The sequence below is a fragment of the Vidua chalybeata genome, chromosome 4, assembly GCF_026979565.1.
Source record: "Vidua chalybeata isolate OUT-0048 chromosome 4, bVidCha1 merged haplotype, whole genome shotgun sequence".
NCBI classification, from domain to species: Eukaryota; Metazoa; Chordata; class Aves; order Passeriformes; family Viduidae; genus Vidua; species Vidua chalybeata.
Window position 1 is genome coordinate 66071152 of NC_071533.1, and position 23421 is coordinate 66094572.

A 23421-nucleotide genomic window follows, 5' to 3' on the forward strand; every position below is an offset into this window, starting at 1 on the left:
CAGACACACCTGTCCTGAAGCATCAGTAATTGATGCCTACTGAAAATGGAACCTTTTCAGACACAGCTCCCTGGAAATCCCATTTCTGTATTTACAGTTTCACAGTGCCTAGTACCAGCAGTTTAGCAGTATCTGTTGACCTTTGAGTGCTGAACATGAAAACAAGTTGTGGTCTTTGTCTGTGCTTTGTTAGCATTCTTTAAAGCATAAAAACCCCACACCTAACATCACCCACACCATTTTATTAACAGGAAGGCTCTAGGACATGAGGCAGTGTTCCAGGAAGAGACAGAAAAAACCCTGGAGTGTACTGTTCATATATGAAAAATTTAAACCAAAAATACTTATTTGACTGAAATGCTCTGAAGAACGACATTTATGTTTGCTGTGTGGCTTTTTTTTTTTTTTTTTGTTTGCTGGGGAATTTTTGGGGTTTTTTGGTTTGATTTTTGGTATGCATGTGTGTTGTTAGTTTTCTTATTTTTCTTTTAAATCTTGCAGAACACTGAAAACCAACACATGGAAGTTCCACTCCTTTGAAGAGAGGCCACTGAGAGTTAATTCTTTTTACATTTAAACACAAAACAGCTTTCTAATTTTATATAATCAAGAAATGGAAAACAATTTTTATTAACATGTCTTACATTTACAATCTTTTATTAGCTAATCAACATCAACATGCAAAAATAAGCGCTAAATACAAACCTCTACAATATGGTTTTGTTTAAACTACAATGGTTTAATTATTTTGAAAAGTCATAAGGATGTGTTCTGCAGTTGTTAAAATTGAACTATTAGTTTCAGTAATGAATACTATTTAGACCCTAAAATTATGTAATCATCCTGCAAGGCATCTTCAGAAACTTCGCCCAACACTTAAGAATACCAGCTCATTGTCATGTGAGTACATTCTCAAAGCAAGAAATAAGGCAGTAGCACTAATGATTTCATATTGAACCCTATGCACATAACTAATAACTTTAGAAGGACTTTAACACTATGGTAGACTGGAAAAAGAACATTTAAACAAGCATTGGATTTTGCCTGAAATGTTCTCAGTTCTTCTTGATACTTATGCAACCTCCTTAAAATATTTGGGTTTGGAAAAAGACTTCATACTCCTTAAAACCAGTCCCTATTTGATCCTCCAGAGAAGCCACCTTTTGTGTCAAAGACATCAAAAATATCTTCCCATGGAAATAAGTTACATCATTCATGTTCAGGATTACTTCACCAGAGGATCGTAAAGAAGGCAAAGAGGAGCTTAAAGGAGAACACGTTGGTAGTACTGAGATCTTTGATAACAAAAGGGTCTTGGACAATTGTGAAAAAGAGGGAAGAAAAATGGATTTCATTTCAAATCTGTTGTAACTTTTCCCCCAGTGCAAGTGTCCATCTTTAAAGAAAGCTATCCTTTAGAAGATGAAAGTACTTTTCTTTGAGAAGAGTCCAATTTTTGACCTTATGTTACAAAACCTTAACAAGCAAAATTTGTTTTTGTGTTTTTTATTCAAGTACAAACTTAAGTCATAATTCCTCTCTTCATTTTTTTTTTTGTTTTTTTTCCTTTCAAGAGTGTTTATTGTTGCTCATTGATCTTTGGTCGCAAGAAACAATAATGCCACCGACAGGTCTGCTCCCCAAGGTGGCAGCTTTTGCTTCTTTGCCACACATTAAGGCCCCCCCCTTTACAGGGTATGCCAAGATACACTGTGTCAAAATTCCAGCGGCACTTCATTGTGTGTTTTACAGACCTACATGATGTAGACTTTCTCAGCTTGTGAGAAGTTGAAGACTTCTTTGGTTCTTGGGCAAATTACTTTGTCATCTTGACGAATAGAAAGCAGAGACTGAAAAAAGAGTGAAACCAAAAGATAATATTCACAACAGTTTTTCAAAGCACTATTGAACTATTTAGGAAATGAACTTAATTTAAAAAAATGTTGTGGTCTGAGGTCAAAACATCTTTGCCCCCAGAAGTTACTTATTGCTCTCTGGAAGGAAAGCAAAAAAAATTATTACATTATTGCTCTCTGAAAGGAAAGATTTCCAATGCCATTTGATCTCCTGTTATAAATTCACATAGTTAGGTATGTGACCATTAATATGTCTTCATTAAGACCAATTTAAGCAGCTAAATATACAGTCCTTAAAAAAACATTACTGCAAGAAATATTCTTCTAGCTTCTGACTCAGTTTATAAGCTCTTATTTTGACCTAGCAAGTTACTCTAACAGCTGCTATTTTAGCCTTCAGCAAGTCATTGACACCAACACTTACATTGTATCCATAGACATATCCATTTGGTAACATCATAGGAGGATTATTTTCGTTCATTACATCCCCCGAAATCTTGCAGACTAGTCGGGAGTTGGCACAATGTGCCATCGGCAGGGGCTGAGCCAGCTTGTTCAGGGATTTGCTACACACAGGGCAGTCGGGGTTTTTTGAGCTCCCATCCTCTTTATAACACTGTCTGTTAACAGCAAGTTAGGGAACAATCACCACAATGAAACCATAATTAGCTACCCATTGTATGGGAAACCTTCAAATTAAAAGATTGTCAGCTGTGCCAACAGAGCCCAGGTGACAGAATGCACAGGAACATTTAATTCAAGTTTAATGTCTGCACAAAAGAATTAAGGGTTTGCTCTGTTTCAAGGAACAGGAGTGACCAAAACATGTGGTGCAGGTAAAGCTTCTGAGGTGCAGCACCAGCCATTCTCCAGCACAACAAATCCAACAAAGTTTCAAAAGATGCAGCTATTTTTGAATATTCACATAAAACCTGGCAGGTAAATTTCTGTTTAAATGCTTGAAAACCTGTAATTGTGACCCAGCTCACTAACCCTTGCATGCATATTCACTAATTTCAGAGATGAAAAGACAGCCAAACCAAACACAATGTTACATTTTACCTTAAAATTTTTTGTTTGGGCATGCCTTTTTTTAAAACCATAATGCTATTTATTATAATCTCCCCTTAATTTAATAGTGACCAATTTATACCCCATTTGAACAACTCATGAGCAAAAATATTGAAGTGTCACATTTCTTATTTGAGCTCTCTGAAGAGCCTCCATAAACCAAAAGTAAACCCCCACATGGCTTTTTTTCTACTCCCAGTAATATCTGCTTTAAAGGATACGGTGTTTTTATAGCTGAAAGGCCTGCCTGGAGTGTTATAGTAAAAACAGAATTGTTTCCCAGCTGATGTAGTCTGTAGTTATCATATCTAAACTGTTGGATCAGCATTCTCCATCGAGCAGGGTCCAAGAGATCCTGTTAAAAAACAACACAACTATAAGTTGCTTTCAATCTAATTGTCCCAGGGAGCAAAAGCCTGGGAGTGACAAATTGTGCAAAACTCACTTGTGCAAATGCATCACAAACCAGAAGTGGACAACTCAATGCACAGTGTTTAAAAAGTATCTTTTAACACTGCTTTATTAAAACAAGTACTATTTAAAATAGGTGGAGCAATCAATATTCCATCTCCATCATCTACCAAATGTTCTAATCAAGGTATGTAATTCCTGGTGAGGTTACTTCCATTTAGTTTCCTAGAATGCTGGACTACATAAGAAACAACATTAGTACTGCAGAATGTTTCTCCTACAGCCTCTGAACGATTAACATCAAAAAATCAGAAGTGTTTTTTACCTTAGTAATCAATTGCAATACATAATATTTAGAGAATTTTGTAAAAAGATTTCAATCTGAAGAAGCTGCCACAACCCCAGGTTAGAGAAAGCCTGCAGAAGCTACTCATTTAGAGACAAAATTCTTTAATACTGTGTGTTACCTAAAAGTCGGGATTTTTCTTTTCATGGAAGTAAGAACTAAACCCACAGGTCAAGGATACATTGAGCTTTAAAAGCAATGCTGTTGAAGACTCATGTAAGAAGGGAAGACCCTTTGAAAATGTACTTAGTGTCATTTATACAGGCAGACACCTAATCCTTTCTTTCTTATCCTTTGTATCCATAACCTGCACTTTGGTCACAAGGAGTGACAGTATTTATTTACCTTTATATAATATTTATCATATAGATACTATACTGATCATATTGTCAACTCCACATGCTACACTTTGAGGGAACCAGGAGAAACAATCTGGGGACACCTTACAGCACCTTCCAGTACCTAAAGGTGCTACACATGATCTGGAAAGGGACTTGTGACAAGGCCATGGAGTGACAGGACAAAGGGAATGGCTTCAAACAGAAAGAAAGCAGGGTTAGACTGGACATTAGCAAGAAGTTTTTTGCTGTCAGGGTGGTCAGACACTGGACCAGGCTGCCAGAGAGGCTGTGGATGTCCCATCTGTAGAACTTTGCATTGCTGAGGCCACACCTCAAGTCCTGTGTTCAGTTTCAGCCCCTCACAAGGACATTGAGGTGCTGGAATGGTTCCAGAGAAGGGCACAGAGCTGGGGAAGGGTCTGGAGCATAAGTCTGATGAGGAGCAGCTGAGAGAGCTGGGGGTGTTTAACCTGGAGAAAACCATGAGGACAGGGCAGATGAGGACATGGTTTAGTGGTGGTTCTGGGTTGATGGTTGGACTGGATGATCTCAGAGACCTTTTCCAACCTTTAGAATTCAATGATTCTATTGTTAGGACCAGGTTGGATTGGGCTCCAAGAAATCTGGTCTGATGGAAGACAAAGAGACATAAGATTGTTCAACAGATATCAAAGAAAACAGCCTGTTCTGCCACAACAGTGATTGTTTTCCTTAAGGTCCTGAAAGAGGAAAAGCCAGAGAAAGTTCTATTTATTGGTTATAGAAGATGCTTCTTTCCTTGGATTAATAAAAATCAGTTAGTTAGAGATATGATCTCATAAACTTTGTCACAGACTTAAAAATAATTTACTTAAAGGCATTTTAGGAAGCCATTTATGCACAGAACTCATAGTCAAGATAGTAAAGGTAACTCCAAACAACCATGTACTGTAATAGTGTTGAACTAGGTAATTATTAGAGAATTCAAAACTTAACTTCCATAACTAGAATGTTTTAATTCACATCCGTAAGTATTAGGGAATTTGTTCTCATTGTATGCTTGTATGTGGAAGAATCCTTATTTCTCCTTGTTCTCCCTCATTGAAACACTCCATCCAAACCAGCCCTTAGAATAAAATACACGAATTTTATTTCCTACCTATTTCTTTCTAACTACTAAAATATTGATAAATTCTATCTTACACTCAGTCTTTTAACACATCTATCATTTATATTCATAACTTAGATCAAATCTAGCATGTAAAACACCAGGATCCTTCCAGGACTCTGGGATGAAGAAATCATGAAAGAAATGAAAGAAATGAAAGAAATTCATATTGATTCTGTATGTTTTTTTGTTTCAGGGTTTTTCTGTATGGTTGTTTTGTTGGTTGATGATGATGGTTTCATCATCATGTTTAGAAAATGTGTTTATACTGGCACTGCCACATATTGGCTTGGCATTTCATGGAATTCTTGTCCTGCTTTGACAACTCAGCTCTTCTCTACCTTCTGCCCCAAGAAGTGAATTAGCACATGACCACAGGACTCAAGTCTATAGAAACAGTAGCTATCTATGAATTTTGCTTGATTTAAAATTAGATGTAGATATTACCACTACATAGCTACATTATTTTGCATAATCCAAATAAATGAAAATTTATTTTAAGGAACAAAAATACTACTTTCACATCATTCAAATCATCCTTCCTTTCTTCATCCCAACCATTGCAACAACAGTAATGTGAGAGGTAGAATTAAGAACTGCTGCTGGTGTATTAAAGCCACAGTTTCATATGTTGAACAAGATTCTCTCTTTTTTTCCTTTGTACTTCCCCATCTTCTGCCTCTTGCTGTATATTCAATTATTGTGCTTCCAGCCCCCCAGATCTCTAATGCTGGGTTTGTGGTAAGCCTAGCTCAGTGTGAATCCATGTTACTATTACAATCCAACTGAAACAATACAAATACTTTCTGGATTAATGTACAGGGACTGGTTACTAAAATTAAGAACTCTTACAAAGGTGGAATTTGGGAAGTAAAATTTAAAATAATCTTTATCTTGATATTATCAATGCATTTTCCTGTGCTGAAAAAAGAACTGAAACATCTGTTTTAATATTGTGTTGTAGCACTGAATTTCAGCGTTACCTTATAGGGAGAGATATGAGTGTCTGAGGGAAAGGCCAACATTCCCATCACCTGTCGAACCTCATCCAGCTGGCTTCCCTCAGCCTGACTGAAGTGCTTTCTTGCATGTCTGAAACAGAGAATTGATACTTTATTACACAGCCTTGTTTCCAAATCAAGTAAATTCACTTAATTTAGGAAGATTTCAGAGAAAACCTATAGATTCTGGTCTCAATACATGAACTCCAAGAGTGCTCTATGTACATTTAAAGGACTTGAAAAAACACATCCTGCAAATGGGAATCCAAGAATGACTAAGAATTAGTATTGTTACACTGTAGTTTCTTAGAAACCAGAATCTTTTTACTGTAGTGTGAAGTCTTGCCTCACTTAGAACTAAACCACCATGATTATTAGAAGAAATGTCTCTGCTCATGCAGGCTCAGTGTATGACACTCCTCTGGCATACACTGACAAGTGAGATAAAGGCTGTCTGAAAATCAGCTGTTCCAGACCCCTTACACATCAAGAGTGCTCAAATATCTGCCTTTCTTACACTGATATCTGGGGCAATGTTTATTTTGAATAAATGATTTTTTGGGGCAGGGGTGTAGGCTAGAAGACAATATCACTTTCTGTGCAGACTACAAGAAATTGTAGGGCAATGTAATAGAAAACACCTTGTTAAGAGCACCTTTCTTTAGCCAGGAAAATAAAAAAATGAATTAGAACTTCAGTATAAATTTTTGTACTTTAACACATACAGATTGTAAGGGATACACACATGTCTGAAAGCTTGGATATTTGAAATAAGTTACAGAAGCATATTTAAATAAAAAAATACAAACTTCAATATTTTTCAGGAAATAGTAAGAAACCACAAAATTATTACCAGATTATGAGGATATCCAACTATTTTATAAACCTAAATGAAAGTTTCCCCAGTCTAGTGTTCCTAAGATCAGTAATTCTCAAGTTGGAGTGTAAATGTGCAGGAAGACCCTTCAGCCTTTAAACTGGATGATTTGCTCAGCATTTCTGCTAAAAGCTCCTGTTTTCAGTGGTGCACAGATGTAGCACAGCAGGCTGGCTATGGAACCAGCATTATACTGAATTTCTGGCATTGCATAAGGGTAGGAAAATTCTCCCTATGCTGTGACTTCTGCACAGTTTGCATTGCAGGAAAGATACCAAGTTACCTCATCTTAGTCCTCCAGTAAGAGTTTGCTCTTTTTTAACTTTTGAAGAGTCTTTTAATAATTCCTAAATTACTTTTAAGAATAGACAGTATTTTCAAAATGCCCATTTCATGGCTTGAATAAGAAAATCTAGGCAAGTTTTTTTTTTTTTTTTCTGCAATTCTGAATTTGACAACTACACTGAGGTCATCAATACCATGAGAACAGTCTCTTTAGCAGTGTTTCAGTACTCCCACTTCCTCTCCCACCCAAGCCAGGAAGCAATGGAAGTTATGTAGGACAGAATGTTTCCACCCAATTTCCTATGCTGGGTGAGCAATTCAGGAATGTAAACATTGTTCCCCAGGTGATTACTGTTATGAGGGCAGAAGCACAAACCCCTCAGCCCGAGAGAAGAGACAGCCTGGACACACTGGAAGAAAGCTAAAATAACTGTGGAGAACTGCAGATGAAATTGAGAGTTTTTGCAAACATAGATTAGGTAACTTCAGATCTACCAGCTGAGATTATCTGTGCATGCATGAGAGAAAAAAGGGGAAAAAAATCTTCTCACAGGAACTGATCAGAGTGCAGTTGTGTTCTGTGATGGTAAAACAGAAATTACACTTCAGTTTGCACAGCCTGGTTGGGGTTGAGGTTCTCCTCCCTGCCAGGCCATCAGCCTTCCATCACATGCAAAGTACTGAACACACTGGGATGTGCTGGCTGATTTGGGTTCAGCCAGAATGAGTCAGGTTTTCCAAAGTGACCTTGTGTTAGTCTTTAAAAAAAAAAAAGGAAAGTTTCCCAAAAGGTCTGCATGCTATGGCTGAACTCCATCCACTGAGAAATTAAAATGATCCTGTAAATTCTGCAAGGACAAAGTTCATCATCTTTTGTGTGTCCCTCCAGCCCACACAGGTACAGCTGACATATTGTACTTGGCAAATATTTACAAAGACTTGAAGACCTACAGTTCACTGAGGGTACACTAAATTGTTACATAGGGATCCACATTTGCAATGTCCAGCTTATATGTCTACATATGCCTGAATATAAAAATGAACATATTTACTGGGCAGTAGCAATAACTGAACACAAATATTAGGTGTTATCAAGAAAGGACTTGTTTCTACTCAGTTTTTTGGCCAATGCCTGAATGCCATTATCTTGGATCCCTATGACAACCAGCAGAATTTATACTCAAAGTTCTCAAAAGTATATTTATACTCCTGTTCAATTGCAACCCACTAAAAAAATAAAGTGTTCATTCATCCTTGTAGGAGGGAAGTTGACTAGAATGATAGACTGTAGCCATTTTCTCCTAACTTTGTCCACCATCAGCTATTATTTACTCCTTTTTGTCCTGTGCATTCCCAGAACAAGAAGTGCACATGATATTTTGTTAAGCTTTTAGCTGAGAACTTTGCGTATCTCTTTGCATAAGAGCAAAATATCAAAATGCTGTCAGATTTCCTAGAATGAAATTAGTGAGAGCTCTGAAAGTCATTCATTGTTACTTTAGTAGGTACAAATTTGACAAAAAAACCCTAGAGACTGAGAGTTAAAGGCTAATGATACTAGGCAAAAAACTTTGTGTTATATTTAAGGTTAAGAGATTTACTCTTTGTATTCAAGAACAGTTTTTTACATTCTTGAAACTTGCACTTTCAAGGCTACTCTGATAAGGTACCTTAGAGGAAAGTCTGTTTGTACTCATTCTAAAAAGCTACACAAATTCAAACACTTATTTAATAAGATGTATAATTTTAAAGTTCACATCAATTTTAATGTAAAAGCAATGTCACTTCAGAGGTTCTCAGCAGGCAGCAAAAGCTTTCAAACTTATTTAAACACCAGCTGCGTTTCAACAAAATGTCAGTTCCCCCAGTTCCACTCGTACAGGAAACTCCTTGGTAAACAGCCTCTTTCTCTGCTTTCTAATGGATGCCTGACCTATTTATTGCACTACAGACACAATACTGAAAGAATCCTGCTGCAGGCACTTAACAGAAGCAAGCTAATAAAACCACAAGTTGCAAGGGTTTGCTAGAAGCAATGAGATTTATGCCACACCTCCCCAAAGGTATCCCTTATTCATTACTTATTTACTTTTAAACAAAGTAGAATGTCATGGTAAAACACTTACAGTTTTTAAGCCACGATACTGAAAGGAAGCATTGAGATGCTGAAGTCTGAATGTGCAAAATAATCAAAACTCATCCTCCTAGAAAGGAGTCAATTAAGATACAGAAAGACTTCCATAGCTCCTTTTCCTTTTACAATAGGTTATGAAGTTAAAGCAGCACTGCCATGAATGGCAACTTATAATTGCCAAGTATAAAATGTATGTCAACCCTGAATTTCAGCAGGTATATGGAATATACACACTTCACCCTAACAACACTCAATACGGATGCCTTGTTTGCCATACAAACAGGAGCTTTAAGTTGTAAACCTCAGACAGGTTATTCCACATAAAGCATGCTGTATCCTCTTGAGGGCTGACAGCTTGCAAATTTTACCACTTCTGATGTGGAAAAGGGATGAGAGGGAAACAAATATCGAGTAACAATAAAATACAGAAGGACCTTATCTGCTTTGTCCCAGTTCTCAGACTATTTCCTTATTCCAGCTCTGTGCCTGCCCTCTGGTTTCCAAGCTACATAAGGAAGCTGTAGCTCAAAGAAAATAGTTTTTAGAGCATAAACTACTCATTGTTAAGATGCATGACTGCACATTTGGCAAAGAAACAAACTGAGAATAAAGCTAAAGGCACAGTATTCATTTGGTATAAAGAGCACCATGGGCTTCAGAAGACAGATAATGGAGTTGAGTCTCTTTCATCCTTTTCTGAAGTACTTGACAGTTCCTTAGGATTTGATAATTCTATCAAAGGGTAAGTGCACATATCTAAATGCTAGCTTGTAGGTTTTGTTTTTAATTATATTTGGTTTTAATTATTAACATTAAAATTAGCTGGAGTTTATCAGATTGAACATTTGCATTGGCTGGGACCAGAGCAAAGATGATTTAAGTGCAAGTAGGGCAAAGTAGGAATGATATTAGCTCAAAGCAAGCCACGCATCTGAATGAAATTAGAAATAAAACCTGAAAATAACCCTAAAACTTTGCCCTGCAGGAGAGCTTCTCCATCTAGATTTGGGAATATGCTAGAATGTTTTCAGTCTGTGAATACATTATGATAGTTTTCTGTACCTCTGTGCTGCTCTAACCAAAAAAATCAGCTCTGCCACAAATACAAGTTTCAGTTTCTGAAGTACCTTGTTTGGGTTTAAGGGCAGCAGAACTTGGAACTTCCTTAACACAGAAATACTACATGGCAACAGTTTTCTTATCAGGATGTATCAGCAAAGCTTTAGGTTGGGCAATGAACTTCTCACCTCTCTTTAGGTTTAAATATTCTTATAAAACAGAAGCTGCTGAGAATTTTCCCTCCCTTGTGCACATATAAGCTCCAGCAGGCTCTGCCACCTGCACCGTACTTTGGTGCTGGCAAGGTCATTGCTTATCAAATTATCAATGCATTTCTTTGTCCCAGTATCAAAATTCTACTTATTACAGCAGGGCTAGTTTCCTGTGTTATCCTGGAACATTATTCCACCTTCAATCAGGACCATTAATTTGGATGTATAAATTGCTTCATGTGCTGGTACTGAAAGTATTGTCAGAAAAATTCTCTTGTGGTTAAGTCAGGCAGTGCTGAGGTGTGACTGCACTTCTGTCACTGATTCACAATCCCACTGGGCATTGTTGCTTTCTCCCTGTAGTCCCCACTGAACTACTTCAGAACAGGTAAAAATGGATATTGTGCTGGTTTCCTCATTTGGAGCCAGAAGAATGAAGTGAGGAAAACCTAACACAGCTCATCCCTCTCCCACCCACAACCATACAGAGCTCTAAATTAGGCGTCAATACAGGGGGTGAACATGGCCTTGCAGGTAACTTGCAGAACAAAGTTTAATGAAGATAACAAAGCAGAATCAGTCAAAATTGAAATGTTAAAGCTTTAGATGAATGTTTCATTAACTTTTAACTATTTCTGGTGATTAAAATGGTAATGAATTGCCATGAGAAGCTGGCTGTACCTCTTGAAAATTAGTTAAGGGTGAATATATATTTATATATTACACTATATGCCACCAGAAAATCCATTTGATTTTTAAAACAGGTTAATTTTCTAAACCTTGATTTTGAAGAATAAGAAGACACAGAGTTTCAGGGACAACATCAATTCTTAAAGAAGGTGCATCTGTGGAATGACACTTTGCCTTTAAAAAAAGTCCAAGCCCAGCTTAAATCCAAAGACTGATGACAATACCAGGTGAGACCCTTCAAGGATTTACAGGCCTTCTGGGTGTTGTAACAATAATCACATGTTTCTAATGAAGTATAATACCATCTTGTTAAGAAAAATGTTTGGAAAGCATCCTAATTTCATACCTCACAGCATCCAGTCTCTTGTTCTGTCGAATGAGTTCAATGAACTCCTGAATCCTTAGGCTGAACTCCAGACAGCTCTGAGATTAAAGACAAGACAGGGTCTTAGATGGTGCCAAAGTTGCACCGCATGGTTTGTTAACAACTACGTGTGCACAACAAAAAAGAAAAGTGTTAATAACATGCAACCTGGTTTGCTTGCTTTTAGGCATTCATGCAAAAAAAAGTTGAAATGCTGACTCTACAGACAAGATCAGCACAGAATTCCCTAAAAGCAAACAAAATCCTCCTCCTCTTGCCTCCTTTAAAACTTCGGCAGGGATGAACTTTTTCCTAATGACTGAAAGCCTTGTTACCTGAGACACAAATGAGAATAATACATGGTTTCCTTGTAACTTTCTTACAATTTAAAGTAGTAGAGTCAGCAGGAGTTTGGGGCTATGTCATAATTTAGACAGGTCTACCCAGAAGACTGCAAGTAAGAAACAAGCCTTTGAATGAATTTTGAAAAACCCCAATATTAACAAAAACCAGCACAAAGTTTAAGTTGCTGCAATACCCTCCCCTCCCTTTCTTCAAGCTTCTATCCCACTCCTCTTGTCAAACGTCTAAAAGCCATGCTGGAAACAAGTCTCAAACAAGAAAACCAAGTGGCATTTACCTGTTTATGGAAAAAGGTAAAATTTGAAGCCTAATGAAGTTGAGAGTGTCCCTTTAAATCAAATTCCATCACCAGTTCACAAAATCTATAAAAAAACTTTGAATATATGGAATTAAAAAGAAAAAGATCTCCCTCTCATAAAAGAACAAATCACTATGCTTCTTTATAGGGACACAGTCAACTGTTTTATTACCTTATTAATACTGAAACCCCAAAGTGCTCTGAATCATGTAAAGAACTCTATTCCCTGTGTTCCTCTATTCCACTTGCTGAGTGTTTTTTCTTCAAGCATGTTTCTAATGAATAGTTGCCTTTTGTTTATTGTCCATCAGCATAGTCATATCAAAACTCCTCAGTGACTTCAGTAGGAATTTGAGCAACTCTGAATTTCTCTCAGTTAGCTGCCTGGCGTGACTAATGCATACATTGCAACAACTGCTTATTTAAGACTTAAAACATAAGGCATTTGAACATAAAAATGATGCATTGTTTCATATGTTAAAATGAACTTGTTTAAGGAACAGAAAAAAATCTTTTCTAAATATGCATTTTTCTGTATTCAAGCCCAGATTTGTCAGAAAATAAAAATTTCTCCCCTTGAGATTTTCAATAGGACTATTTTAAAATACCTGGTTAACCAAATCTACATAAACCCTTCATCTAGAATTTTAAATAAGCCTGTTTCTACTAAAAATCTGAACAAGATTTTTAATTGTTAATGATACTAAATCCCAGGGCTTCTTCTTCTGCTGGGACATTTCCATAGCAAAACTCACATGTCAGACAAATGAATTTTTAAGTAAGGTGCAAGCCAGTGGCCCCAGGGGTTCTGCAGACAAGTGTAACTAGAAGCAGAGAGTCCTAGACAATCAGATGATGCACATTCCAACTCTGTGTACCTTCAAACAATCCCACAGCAGCCCTTCACAAGATTTCAGATTGCTCACACCTGTAAAGATTACATGACTCCTTTCCCAGGCCATCAGTTTAGATTTTAGATAAGGCTTGCATTCAGGTAGGTGGTGGCTGGGATTTTAGAACATTAACAGTGATGAGTAGCTAAGCAACTAGAAGCAGAAGAAATGTCTGCATTTCAAAAAGAAGCATAGTAATTTCTCTTCTTCCAACTCTGATCTCTCACAGCCTTAACTTTGGTTTTTGTTTGATTAAAAAAGAAACAAAAAAAGAAAACTAAAAAAAGCATAGGACTTGCAGAAATAAATTTTTGTTTTAGTTTGTTTTTCAAAAAGAGGATGGGGAAAGTCTTCTGTATTTACTGCTTGTTGAAAATTGGTGATGAAAAAGGAAGATGTTCAGATTATATTTCTTGTATTACTTAACATTTTAAGATTACACAAGGGGGATTTTTTTAGCAGTATAATTATGCAATGTGGTTTACATACCAATTCTGGTTTTCCTTTAATGGTTTCCGTAACAAGATCATCATTTTCTCTAGAGTAATCACTGGCTGATTGACTTTTGAGTCCCGTCTTCGGCTCATTCTCAGTTTGGCACCCCTGAGTGACAGAGAAGTCACTCTCTGCTTATTGTTAAGTGCACTCAAACATTTTTGGTTTAAAAAAGTGCTTAGTTTAAAAAAATAAGATAAAAACTTCTTTAAGGGAACCAGGGATTTTGGTTAATATTAAAAACAGATTTCTGCAAGCCCTATAAAAGATTACAGCATGTTTTGAAATGCGTAATTTAAGAGACAAGAAATTTAAATGGACTGCATAGCAACATGTATACAGCATGTTCAGCTCATGGTACTCGATGGCTTGAGGAAGACTTTTTGTGTTTATTGCTTTAATAGATTCCAGCTTTTGTTTTTGTATTTTCTCACAGCAAGTTAATTCTTTACTCTAAAGTTCTGTCTTTTTACATTCAAGAGTTAAAAATTACTAAGACTAAAATCTGCATGAAATTTCTCTCAGAAATTTTAAACCTGAGGGCAGACGTTACCAATTAATCTCATTCTTTAGACACCTTCACATTTAAATTGAGTTAAAGTCTCACCAAGATGCACAGTGTTATAAATTTAAGTTTACATGCATCAAGACACTACATATTTCTGCATTTATTTGTTTTCAAATTACACTAAACCCAACTGAGTATTATATTTTATTTGAGCATAATTTGTTGAGACAACACTGAATCACTCACTTCCAGGTCTGGCATTTGTGAGCCTGTTTAGCTCCAACTACCTATGCCTTTTAAGAACATTTTTATACTTACTGTCCTTACTTTTATACAAGACCTTTTTCAAGACCTGTAAGTTAAAACATATTAATCCATCCAGCATCCAAGTAGTTTGGACAAAAGATTAAGCAAAATGTGAACATTTTCATACCTTCATTTTTCTGAGTCTGGATTTGTTGTCATGACACCAAGCCAAGCAAGTCATAGTCTCTTGTCTTTCCAATGACTCTTCCACTTCTTTAGCAGTCAAAAACATCTCAATATTTACCAAATCCTTCAAAAGACAAAAAAGGAAGGAAGGAAGATGTTAAATTATACTCATACTTTACACAGCAGTTCTTCTTCAACTTAGATGGAACAGAGATACAAAAGACTTTTTTCTCAAGACTTCTGGATTTTAGAATTGTACTTTGCAAAAAGACATTACAGGATATTTCCTTGGACTGGAATATTCTGATAATGACAACAGTTCTGAGTCTAGTTACATAAGAGAATTAGAATTAAAAAAAAAAAAAAAAGAAGAAAACTATTATAGATTACACCTAGAGTCTTGCAGATTTTATATAATTGACATACTTAATATCACAAATATTACCATAGCTCTAGTGAACAAAATCACTCTCAGAAATAGATGGCATTTTCATCTGTCAGAACAGCTAAATATACTTAATCTTAGAAGTTCTATCTTCCAAGAGAAAAAGCTGAGAATCAGAACTAGTATCAGCTATATCATTCATATCTGGCATTTCATTAGCCTTAGAAATACAGGAAGTCTAATACTATTGGGAAAGTGAACTAAATCATGGTAGGGTTATCAGAATGGTTATTTACAGAAATTAAACAAGCCAAGTGTATTTCTAAAGTGCAGCAGAACTTGCAGCTTTCACTAAATCTTTATCTCATTACTTGAATTTTAAAACCAAAACATTAACATTTATTTTGTAGGTTGTGTGACCAACAAAACCATTTACCATCAAAAGAATAAAGGGCCTCCCACAGGCCCTTTATACCTCTACTGGTATCAAATCCAGGTAAGTCAGACTCAGCTCAGAATTCAGGCAGCTACAAGTTTACAGAATAACACTGAGACTGGACTTTAATGGACTCTTCCCATACCCTTAGGGTTAAAGAAAAAAAAGACCTATTTTATCAATGTGTTGGCAAATGGACTGAAAGAATGTCAACCTGTTCCACAACAGAATTTTTAAAGTATTCCTACAAACACATGAGAATAAATCTTTTTGGTGGTCTGAAGTTTTCCTGATTATATGCTCAAGTGGAAGGAAAGTGCATTACTCCCCTGTGCATGATAAAGTGACCATCTGAAAACCACTTGCCCATTAACTCATCTGTGTAAGTAGCTTGACACATAATGCTGTCATATTAATTATCTTGCTAGCATTCCATACAGCTGCTGAGTGGAAAGATAATTCCATTAAAGTTACAAACAGTAACATCTCCATACATCTCCTCAAACTTGTTTGAGCTATGTGCCCTCTTAGTGAACAGCATTTGCTTTTACACCAAATTAAAACAAAAGCATTTGCTTTTACATCAAAAAAGGGCTGGATCTGCTAAGCAGAAACAAATCACTGGTTTATTCTCATTTGTTAGCTTTTTATCATTTACACTTCATTAAAAAAAAAAAAAACAAAAAACATAAGGGCAGCATTTATTATAAGCCCATGAGCTGGTGAGAGATTCCCAGCTATCTGTATTTATCAATCAGGTGTTGGTATAGCAGCCCTCTACTATGAACAAAAAGACAGCAATTGCTTCTGAGGCAGACAAAACTGTCAAATAAAAAGAGAATTTCTACATTGCGTTTGAAAATTTAAAATGAAAAAGGTTCTATGTAACAGAAATGCTAATTAGATTCGCGGCTGCCAAAAGAAGTCAAAGCTTGGCAGCCTTCTCGATTAAATAGACAGTATGTATCCAGAAAACAGAGGAGAACATTTGAAATTAAAAGAGTTTCTTTCAGAACCAACAATTACATTTAAATTGCACCAATAAATAGGATTTTCTTCTCTGTTGACTTGATAGAAAGTTAAGGAACAATATAAAAAAGGCATTAGGAAATCCTTTTGTAGAGGCAGGAATAGCTTTTGCATTTAATTAGAAGTAGTTAGAAGTCTTAATCATGCAGACTGATTACTACAAAAATACTAAGACACAATTTGGCAATAAACCTTTAAAAACTCCACATGCCATACAGGTTTGATTTTTCAATCCTATCATACTTTCCTATCTTTTCTGGTGGTGCCCACTCTTGGTGCTTCTTCCTTAGCTAGGATTAAGGAAACAGAAGAAAGGAGGATCAGAGGAATTATCAAAACTAGCACAGCTCTTCTACACAGGCAGTTGGGAGTACAACTTGTCTGCGTCATCTTGGATGGACAGGAACCAGTTTAGCATTCGTAACAAGTTTCTCATGTTCCAGTAAAAAAAAAAAAAATCCTATTAAGACCCCAGTCCTGAATAGCTTTCTGAAAGTATTCTGCAATTCTGAGTTGTACAGGCTGCAGACCATACAGAAACATTGTCTTTCTCAGCTCCCAAAACAGGATTAAGATCTCACAGGCTGCTACAAAGCGCCTCTCTTATATAATTTACATATAAAATTGAGTAAATGTAAGTACACAATTTTAGAGAAATACTGCCACTTGATTTTGCAGGTGCAGAAAAAGCAGAAGCAAGAAATCTGTTGCCACACACTCCCCTTTGAAATGACACCGTATTTAGCACCATGGCAAATGTTTTCTGACTTGTATATAAACTAAGAAGGAATTCTAAACTCTTTAATCACCCTCTTTACAACAGCAACGTCTCCCTTCATTTCACACTTTCAGGGCTGCAATACTTTCCTGCCAGTACTGCAGAACTAAGGAGGACCCTACCTCACACACAGATTATTTCAGTGCTGGGATCAAACAACAACTCTTAGCACAGACTTTCCAGCCTCCAGTGCACTATCATAACTGTGCCTAAATCACTTGATTACAAATACACAATAGCTGAGGTTGTGCACTAAGATAGATTTACATGAAACATTCATTTAATTCTATAACTGTACTGAAAAGTAGTCTCAAATGTCTCAAGGAGGAGAACTCGCTCCATTAAGTATCAGCAACAATTATCCAAACACTCAAGGGGGGGGAGCACAGTACAAACCAGGGAGTACCACCTGGATTTTATAATTTCTGCTTTAAAAACCAGTATTGGACTAAAGTGAACTAACTTTCCCTTCTATACAACAGTCACTAACCAGGTTTTAGAAGGGTAACTATCTCAACACTGTGTGAACTTTATCATAAAATACCTATTTCATTCCATTACAACAATGGAAACTCCAGAGAAAGACACTTATTATTAAAGAAAACTGCACATGAAGGCTGAAGACACTTTAGTGAAAGCAGAGATACTTATTTAAACAAGAATACAGCTATCTATCACCCTGTGCTCTCCCTGATTTACATATATATAGCTTTTAAAACATCACTGCTTCTTTTTAAGCTGCAAGTGCCTCCAGGGAGGGAGGTTACCAACCCTATGATTCTGCACAGAACTCCAATTATTAGGTATAAAATACTATGAAGAATGAGGATGCCTTTATGATGATGATTACTAGATACATACTCCTGGCCAACATAAAAGCTGGATCCCATTTGCTCAGATGTGTTCTTAGTAAGAACATCCCAAGCATGTTTATGCACATCCCCTCCTTTGAACAGCTTCTGGACTCTGGTGAGTGTGAGCAGGAGCTGATGGGCTGAACTCTCAGGGCAGCTCGCTCCTTGCCAGGGTGCCCTCCTCAGCAGTGCCTTGTTTTCAGGAGACTCCACTGCCTGCCCTCATTTGAGGGAAAGACTGCAGCAAAATTGAACCCTAGTCTGGGAGAGCAAGAGAAATGGGCCCAGGACTTAATGAATTTATGTGGTTGTGTCACAGAACAGAAGAAGTGATTCACAAAAACACAGAAGGCTGTGAAGAATAATAGCTGTGAAATGATGAGAAGGTATGTATAAAGGCAGTTAGGTAATTTGGTTTAACAGGCAGATATATAAGCTTCACATGAATTTAAAATTAAACACAGCTACATCTATTATAAAGTTGTGAACCAAACTGGCAAATATATTTTAAAATGTGAATTTAAACTGAATTTAAAGCCAAACAAAGGCTGTAATTTTAGACTGTGCACAATTAAGAGAATTCAGCAGTGAACTGGGAAAAAAACAGACCTCTACATGTGTGGCTCTAAATTCACCAGGAAAACTGCTCAGAATTTCCAACATCAGATGCAACAAAAATAGCAACTTTGCATTAGATTGTATGTCAAATGACTTAGAACAAAAACATCTTTTCTGCAGTAGCAAAATAACTACAGAAATTAATGTAGTGTTCAAGTGAGGATTTTTATATAACATTTTAAAATTTGGAGAAGTCAGGCCTAGTCATTCCTCTCCACTGGTCTCCACTATGCACATGAGCTGAAGTACTTTTACTTTATGAGATCTCCAGTCACAAGTCTGGAAAGTTATCAGAAGGAATGACTGATAAAATCCTTTATAATTCATATAAACATTTATGTATTAATATAACCCCCAGAATATTTCACATTAGAAATGTGAATCTTTAACAGGGCTCAAAACCAACAGAAATGAGTACTAGAACACCCAATACTTGATATTTTCATATCTCCCATTAGCTATTCTCAAAACAAGATTAATTCATCAAAAAAGAAATGTTAGGCTTAACCAAGATAAAATAAAAAAGTTGATTCAGGGAGAAAAGGCAGCATTTTGCAGAAAATAAAGTTTCCTCAGTGGAAAAAAGCATCATAAAATAAGCTATTTGTTGTATAAAATAAGCAATTCATAATATCATAAGATGCTGTTTATGTATTTTTTCAAAAACACAAATTGTTTATTTTTAATTGTTTACTAGCATCAATATGAAATTGCAAATAGGCTGGTATGCCTCAAGCTATCAGTGGCTCATTGCCAAGAGTATGTACCAATAAGAGCTTTAAAAAGATTGACTATCTATCAATCTATCTATCCACATTAGATGCATAAGAGCACTACCCTCATAAAAAAACCTTTGCTGATGCACTTCAGTGTTCAGCAGCATGGTAAACTACTTGTATATGAAATACAATAAACACTTAGATCACTCAAACAACAACTTCAGAAAAAGCTGTGTTAAGCTTTTAATGTCTACTCACATACTCTCCACAGCAACACAACCTTCAGTATAATTTAGTTCTATGGAAGTGAAATAGAAATGCACTAATGAACAGTTACAAATGAAGAGGTCAATTTAATCTTCTATATATTAATTTGTTAAAAGTTCCCCTGTGATGAACACACAGCAAATGCAGGCATCATCTCAGGAGTGACTGCTGGTACACAACTCAGGGAGAAGGCAAACACAAGGAGTTACAAGGTAAGATGACAGGAGCAGCTGGGAAAGAAGTGGTCAGTGTATTTCCACAGAGGGGAAACAGTGAAAGAAGCATCACTTGGCAGGTGCAGGAGGCCTGGAGAACACCACAGTCACACTGCCTACTTGAAAACAAGTGCAGGAAGCAAAAATGAGGTGCAGGTGAAGAGGGGCACAGTGCAGATGGTTGTGATGGCAGTAACAGGAATTGGGACCACAATCCAATTCCTCTGCCCCTATAAAAGATCAGGAATAAAAGGCTGCTGGAGTAACAGTTTCTTCAAAGTCAACACGGGGTATGTATGAACTGCACTAACATTGAAGGGAGACATAAATTAAGAAAATAATGGCATAGGTGGTGACAATAAAGCAACACCACAATTACTGAAGACTAGTTAAAGTAGGGCACAAATTAACAGTAAGGGGCCTCCTTACGCTCTGCTCATTAAATAACATTGTCTGAAGATCATTAAGCTACTATTAAGTGTTATAATGTTACTCACATTAACAGGATTAGAGAGAAACTAAACAGAGTAACTGAAAGAATGTCCTACTCAAAGCCAGCTGCAGAGCTACTTATTGGGGAAAAAAGCAAAAACAGACAGCCAAACCACAGATTCATGAACAGAAGAGCCAGAAATATTTTTGTCTACAAAGTACACACAGTACCCATGGTGTACAGTCGAGCTTTCACATGAGAGTATCTTCCACACCCTCAGCATAGCACTGACCTTTTACTTCTGCCTGGTTGTTTTTGAAGGATCCCAGTATCTCACACTTAGTGTCTGTCAGAAGAGCATGGTTTTTGTATATTAGAGGATCCTGATACTTTTGTTAATTAGTTCTAGTGATTAATTCATGTTCTAAACTTGTGTCCAACTTCAATTTTTCTGACTAGATTACAAAACTCCTTGGTATTTGACGTCTGCTCTCACACCTACCCAAAGCACCAAGCCATAAGATTTCCCAGTCATCCTCTCCCTCCATCCAGTTTTTCCAACAGCTTTCTAAAGTGTGGTGACCAAAACTATACGTGTTCTGGCACTGGCTGCTTCAGAGCCAAGCAAAAAGAAGTGTTTCATCCACCTCCTTTCACTCAAGGACATAAGCTGCTTGGAAGAGGCTCAGAGTTGGAGCAAGCACTGAGGTGAGTTATTAGCAACCTGTTTTCCCAATGCATCCTTTGCTCCTGCCTCAGCAATTTTTGTAGCTCAGCAAATGGCTGCACCTTCACCCATCAGCATATTATACCATGCTAAGTACAGTAATAAATGACTACACTACAGTAGTGTGACAAAGCCTCTAGAGCTTAAGATGCATCATTGGGCAGAAAAAAAGTGCCTCATTTTCTGTCATAGCCTCTTCTAGCAAAGGAAAGGCACCTAATCCTTTGCTAGTGGAGCACAAGCCCTGCAACTTTTATCCATGCAGGATCAGTCTGCCACAGCAGCTACACACATTCTGTAACAAAACATTATCCTGCCATCTAATGTAGTAGTAAGAGCAAGTGTTAAATGTGAGGTAAGGTTTATACTTTGAAGAAATGTCTGGCAGGAAGAAAGGACAGGAAGAAGAGGCATAACTAAACCCAAACCTTTTCTGCTCCTGGGTAGATACTACTTCCAGATGATAACACCGTTCCCCATTTAGATAAAATTTCAATTCAAGAATTTTTCTTCCATAACCAGCCTTCCAGAGTAAGTGGAGAGCCTTCCAGAGTAATTTATTTTGTAATAAATTACCTCAGTTATGATATACCACAGGTAACCCACTTTGTCTAAATGGACTGAAAAAAACAAGATGTTCAACATCACAGTACAATTCATGTTGTTGGCTTTTGAAGTGTCAAATGATTTGCAATGAGGAAGTTTGTTATTCTGCTTCGATCTTGACTATTTCACATTTACATAATTCTAATTCCTCAAGATGCTTGAGACAAACGGCAGATGTAAGGCTGTGCAGGAATTGCAGCGCTTTGAAATTCAGATGAACACACCCAGACATTCATTATACCAATCTACTCAAAGTTGCCATGCCTACACTAGGTACAGCCAAAACAGATTTAAAGGAGTTTCCAAGCAGCTCTCTATAGCCTGGAACTGCAGGGTAACTCCAAGCAGCACAAGCTAAAATCCTGGCACCTTTAAATCAGTTATGTCAGTTTAGGAGTTCCTTCATACATAGTTTTCCTGTAACCTCTCTAGTGTGGGAACAGCAAGTCACAGGAGAGGGACACAAATAGCTCCTGGCAAAAGACACCTTTTACCATTCAGTCTGCATCTGGAAAGTCAGCTTGGCTACATTCTGCATGACAGCAAAGTAAATAATACATTCAAGCATTATGATGAATATTATTTACCTATTTGAAATTGAATTGTTATGAATATAAATGTGTTTTGATTAATTACTTTAATACATGTGTGTGTTTGCCTACAAGCCATTCTTGTATGCATCTTAACAAGGAGGATTTCTAAAGGTACATTTGTATGACTGTTAAAAGACATGCTTATTCAGCTTTTAACTTTTTGAGTTAAGACTTAATACTGCTCCTTTTTGTGAATCTCAGATGTGCAGGTTATTTTCCATCTCCCCTTTTCTGAGAGAATTATCAAGTATAAAGAGTTATTCAGGGAATGGATTACTTCAAAAATAGCAGCTTCAGGAAGATTTTGCCCCGTAGCAGAGAGAAATCCTTCAGCAGTATTCTACCGAGGTGTCAGCTGAAGGATCCATATCACAGTGCTGAGGAACACTTTTCTAAAGCAAGGAAAGAACATTCAACGTTGGGGTTGAAAAAAGGAACACTGATATAGAATAGAAAAAAGAAGAGATCAGACATTTGGTCAAAAGCCATGAAGCTTGACTTTAAGAATTCAAGTTTCTCTTATACCACAGGACATCAAATAAGATTTCACAGCTTTCTGTAACAAAATTAAGAGTGGAACATACCTGAATTTGTTGTGCGTATCTTTTCCGGTTAGGCTAATCCCGCCAAAAACACTTTTACAAAAACTGAAGCTGCAATGATGCAGCAAAAAAGACTAAGTGGACCAAACAGGAGGGAGAGATGAATGGAAGATACTCAGTTTTTCCAGTGACTACTATTCCTTATTTAAACAAAATTAATTTTAAAAAATAAATGTATTTACTACATTGAAAGACAAATAGTTTTAGAATGGTTTTCAGTATCTGCCCTGTTTTGATATTCTCCAGTGAATAACCTTTACCACAGATATAGAAGTTGAGCTCAGGAAGGAAACCATGGACAATAACTGGGGACCTGAACTCCCACTTCAAGAAAATTATTATCTTTTTGGGACTGTGTCAATTGTCAATATTTGAA

General features: G+C 36.8%; 1 protein-coding gene across 7 annotated transcripts in view; it reads right to left on the reverse strand.

Moving 5' to 3' along the window:
- Positions 1–596: 596 nt before the first annotated feature.
- MAEA (macrophage erythroblast attacher, E3 ubiquitin ligase) overlaps positions 597–23421 on the reverse strand; it is a 48658-nt gene continuing 25833 nt past the window's right edge. For 6 of the 7 annotated variants that reach the window (XM_053940194.1, XM_053940193.1, XM_053940189.1 and 3 more), the window contains 6 exons: positions 14785–14907; positions 11777–11853; positions 6156–6264; positions 3149–3282; positions 2281–2476; positions 597–1850 (listed from right to left, as the gene is read on the reverse strand). In XM_053940194.1, the coding sequence (XP_053796169.1) occupies positions 1755–1850; positions 2281–2476; positions 3149–3282; positions 6156–6264; positions 11777–11853; positions 14785–14907 (735 nt within the window). In that variant the 3' untranslated portion in view covers positions 597–1754. Of the gene's footprint in view, positions 1851–2280; positions 2477–3148; positions 3283–6155; positions 6265–11776; positions 11854–13837; positions 13952–14784; positions 14908–23421 lie in introns of all 7 variants that reach the window. The other variant, XM_053940195.1, reaches the window with a different exon arrangement.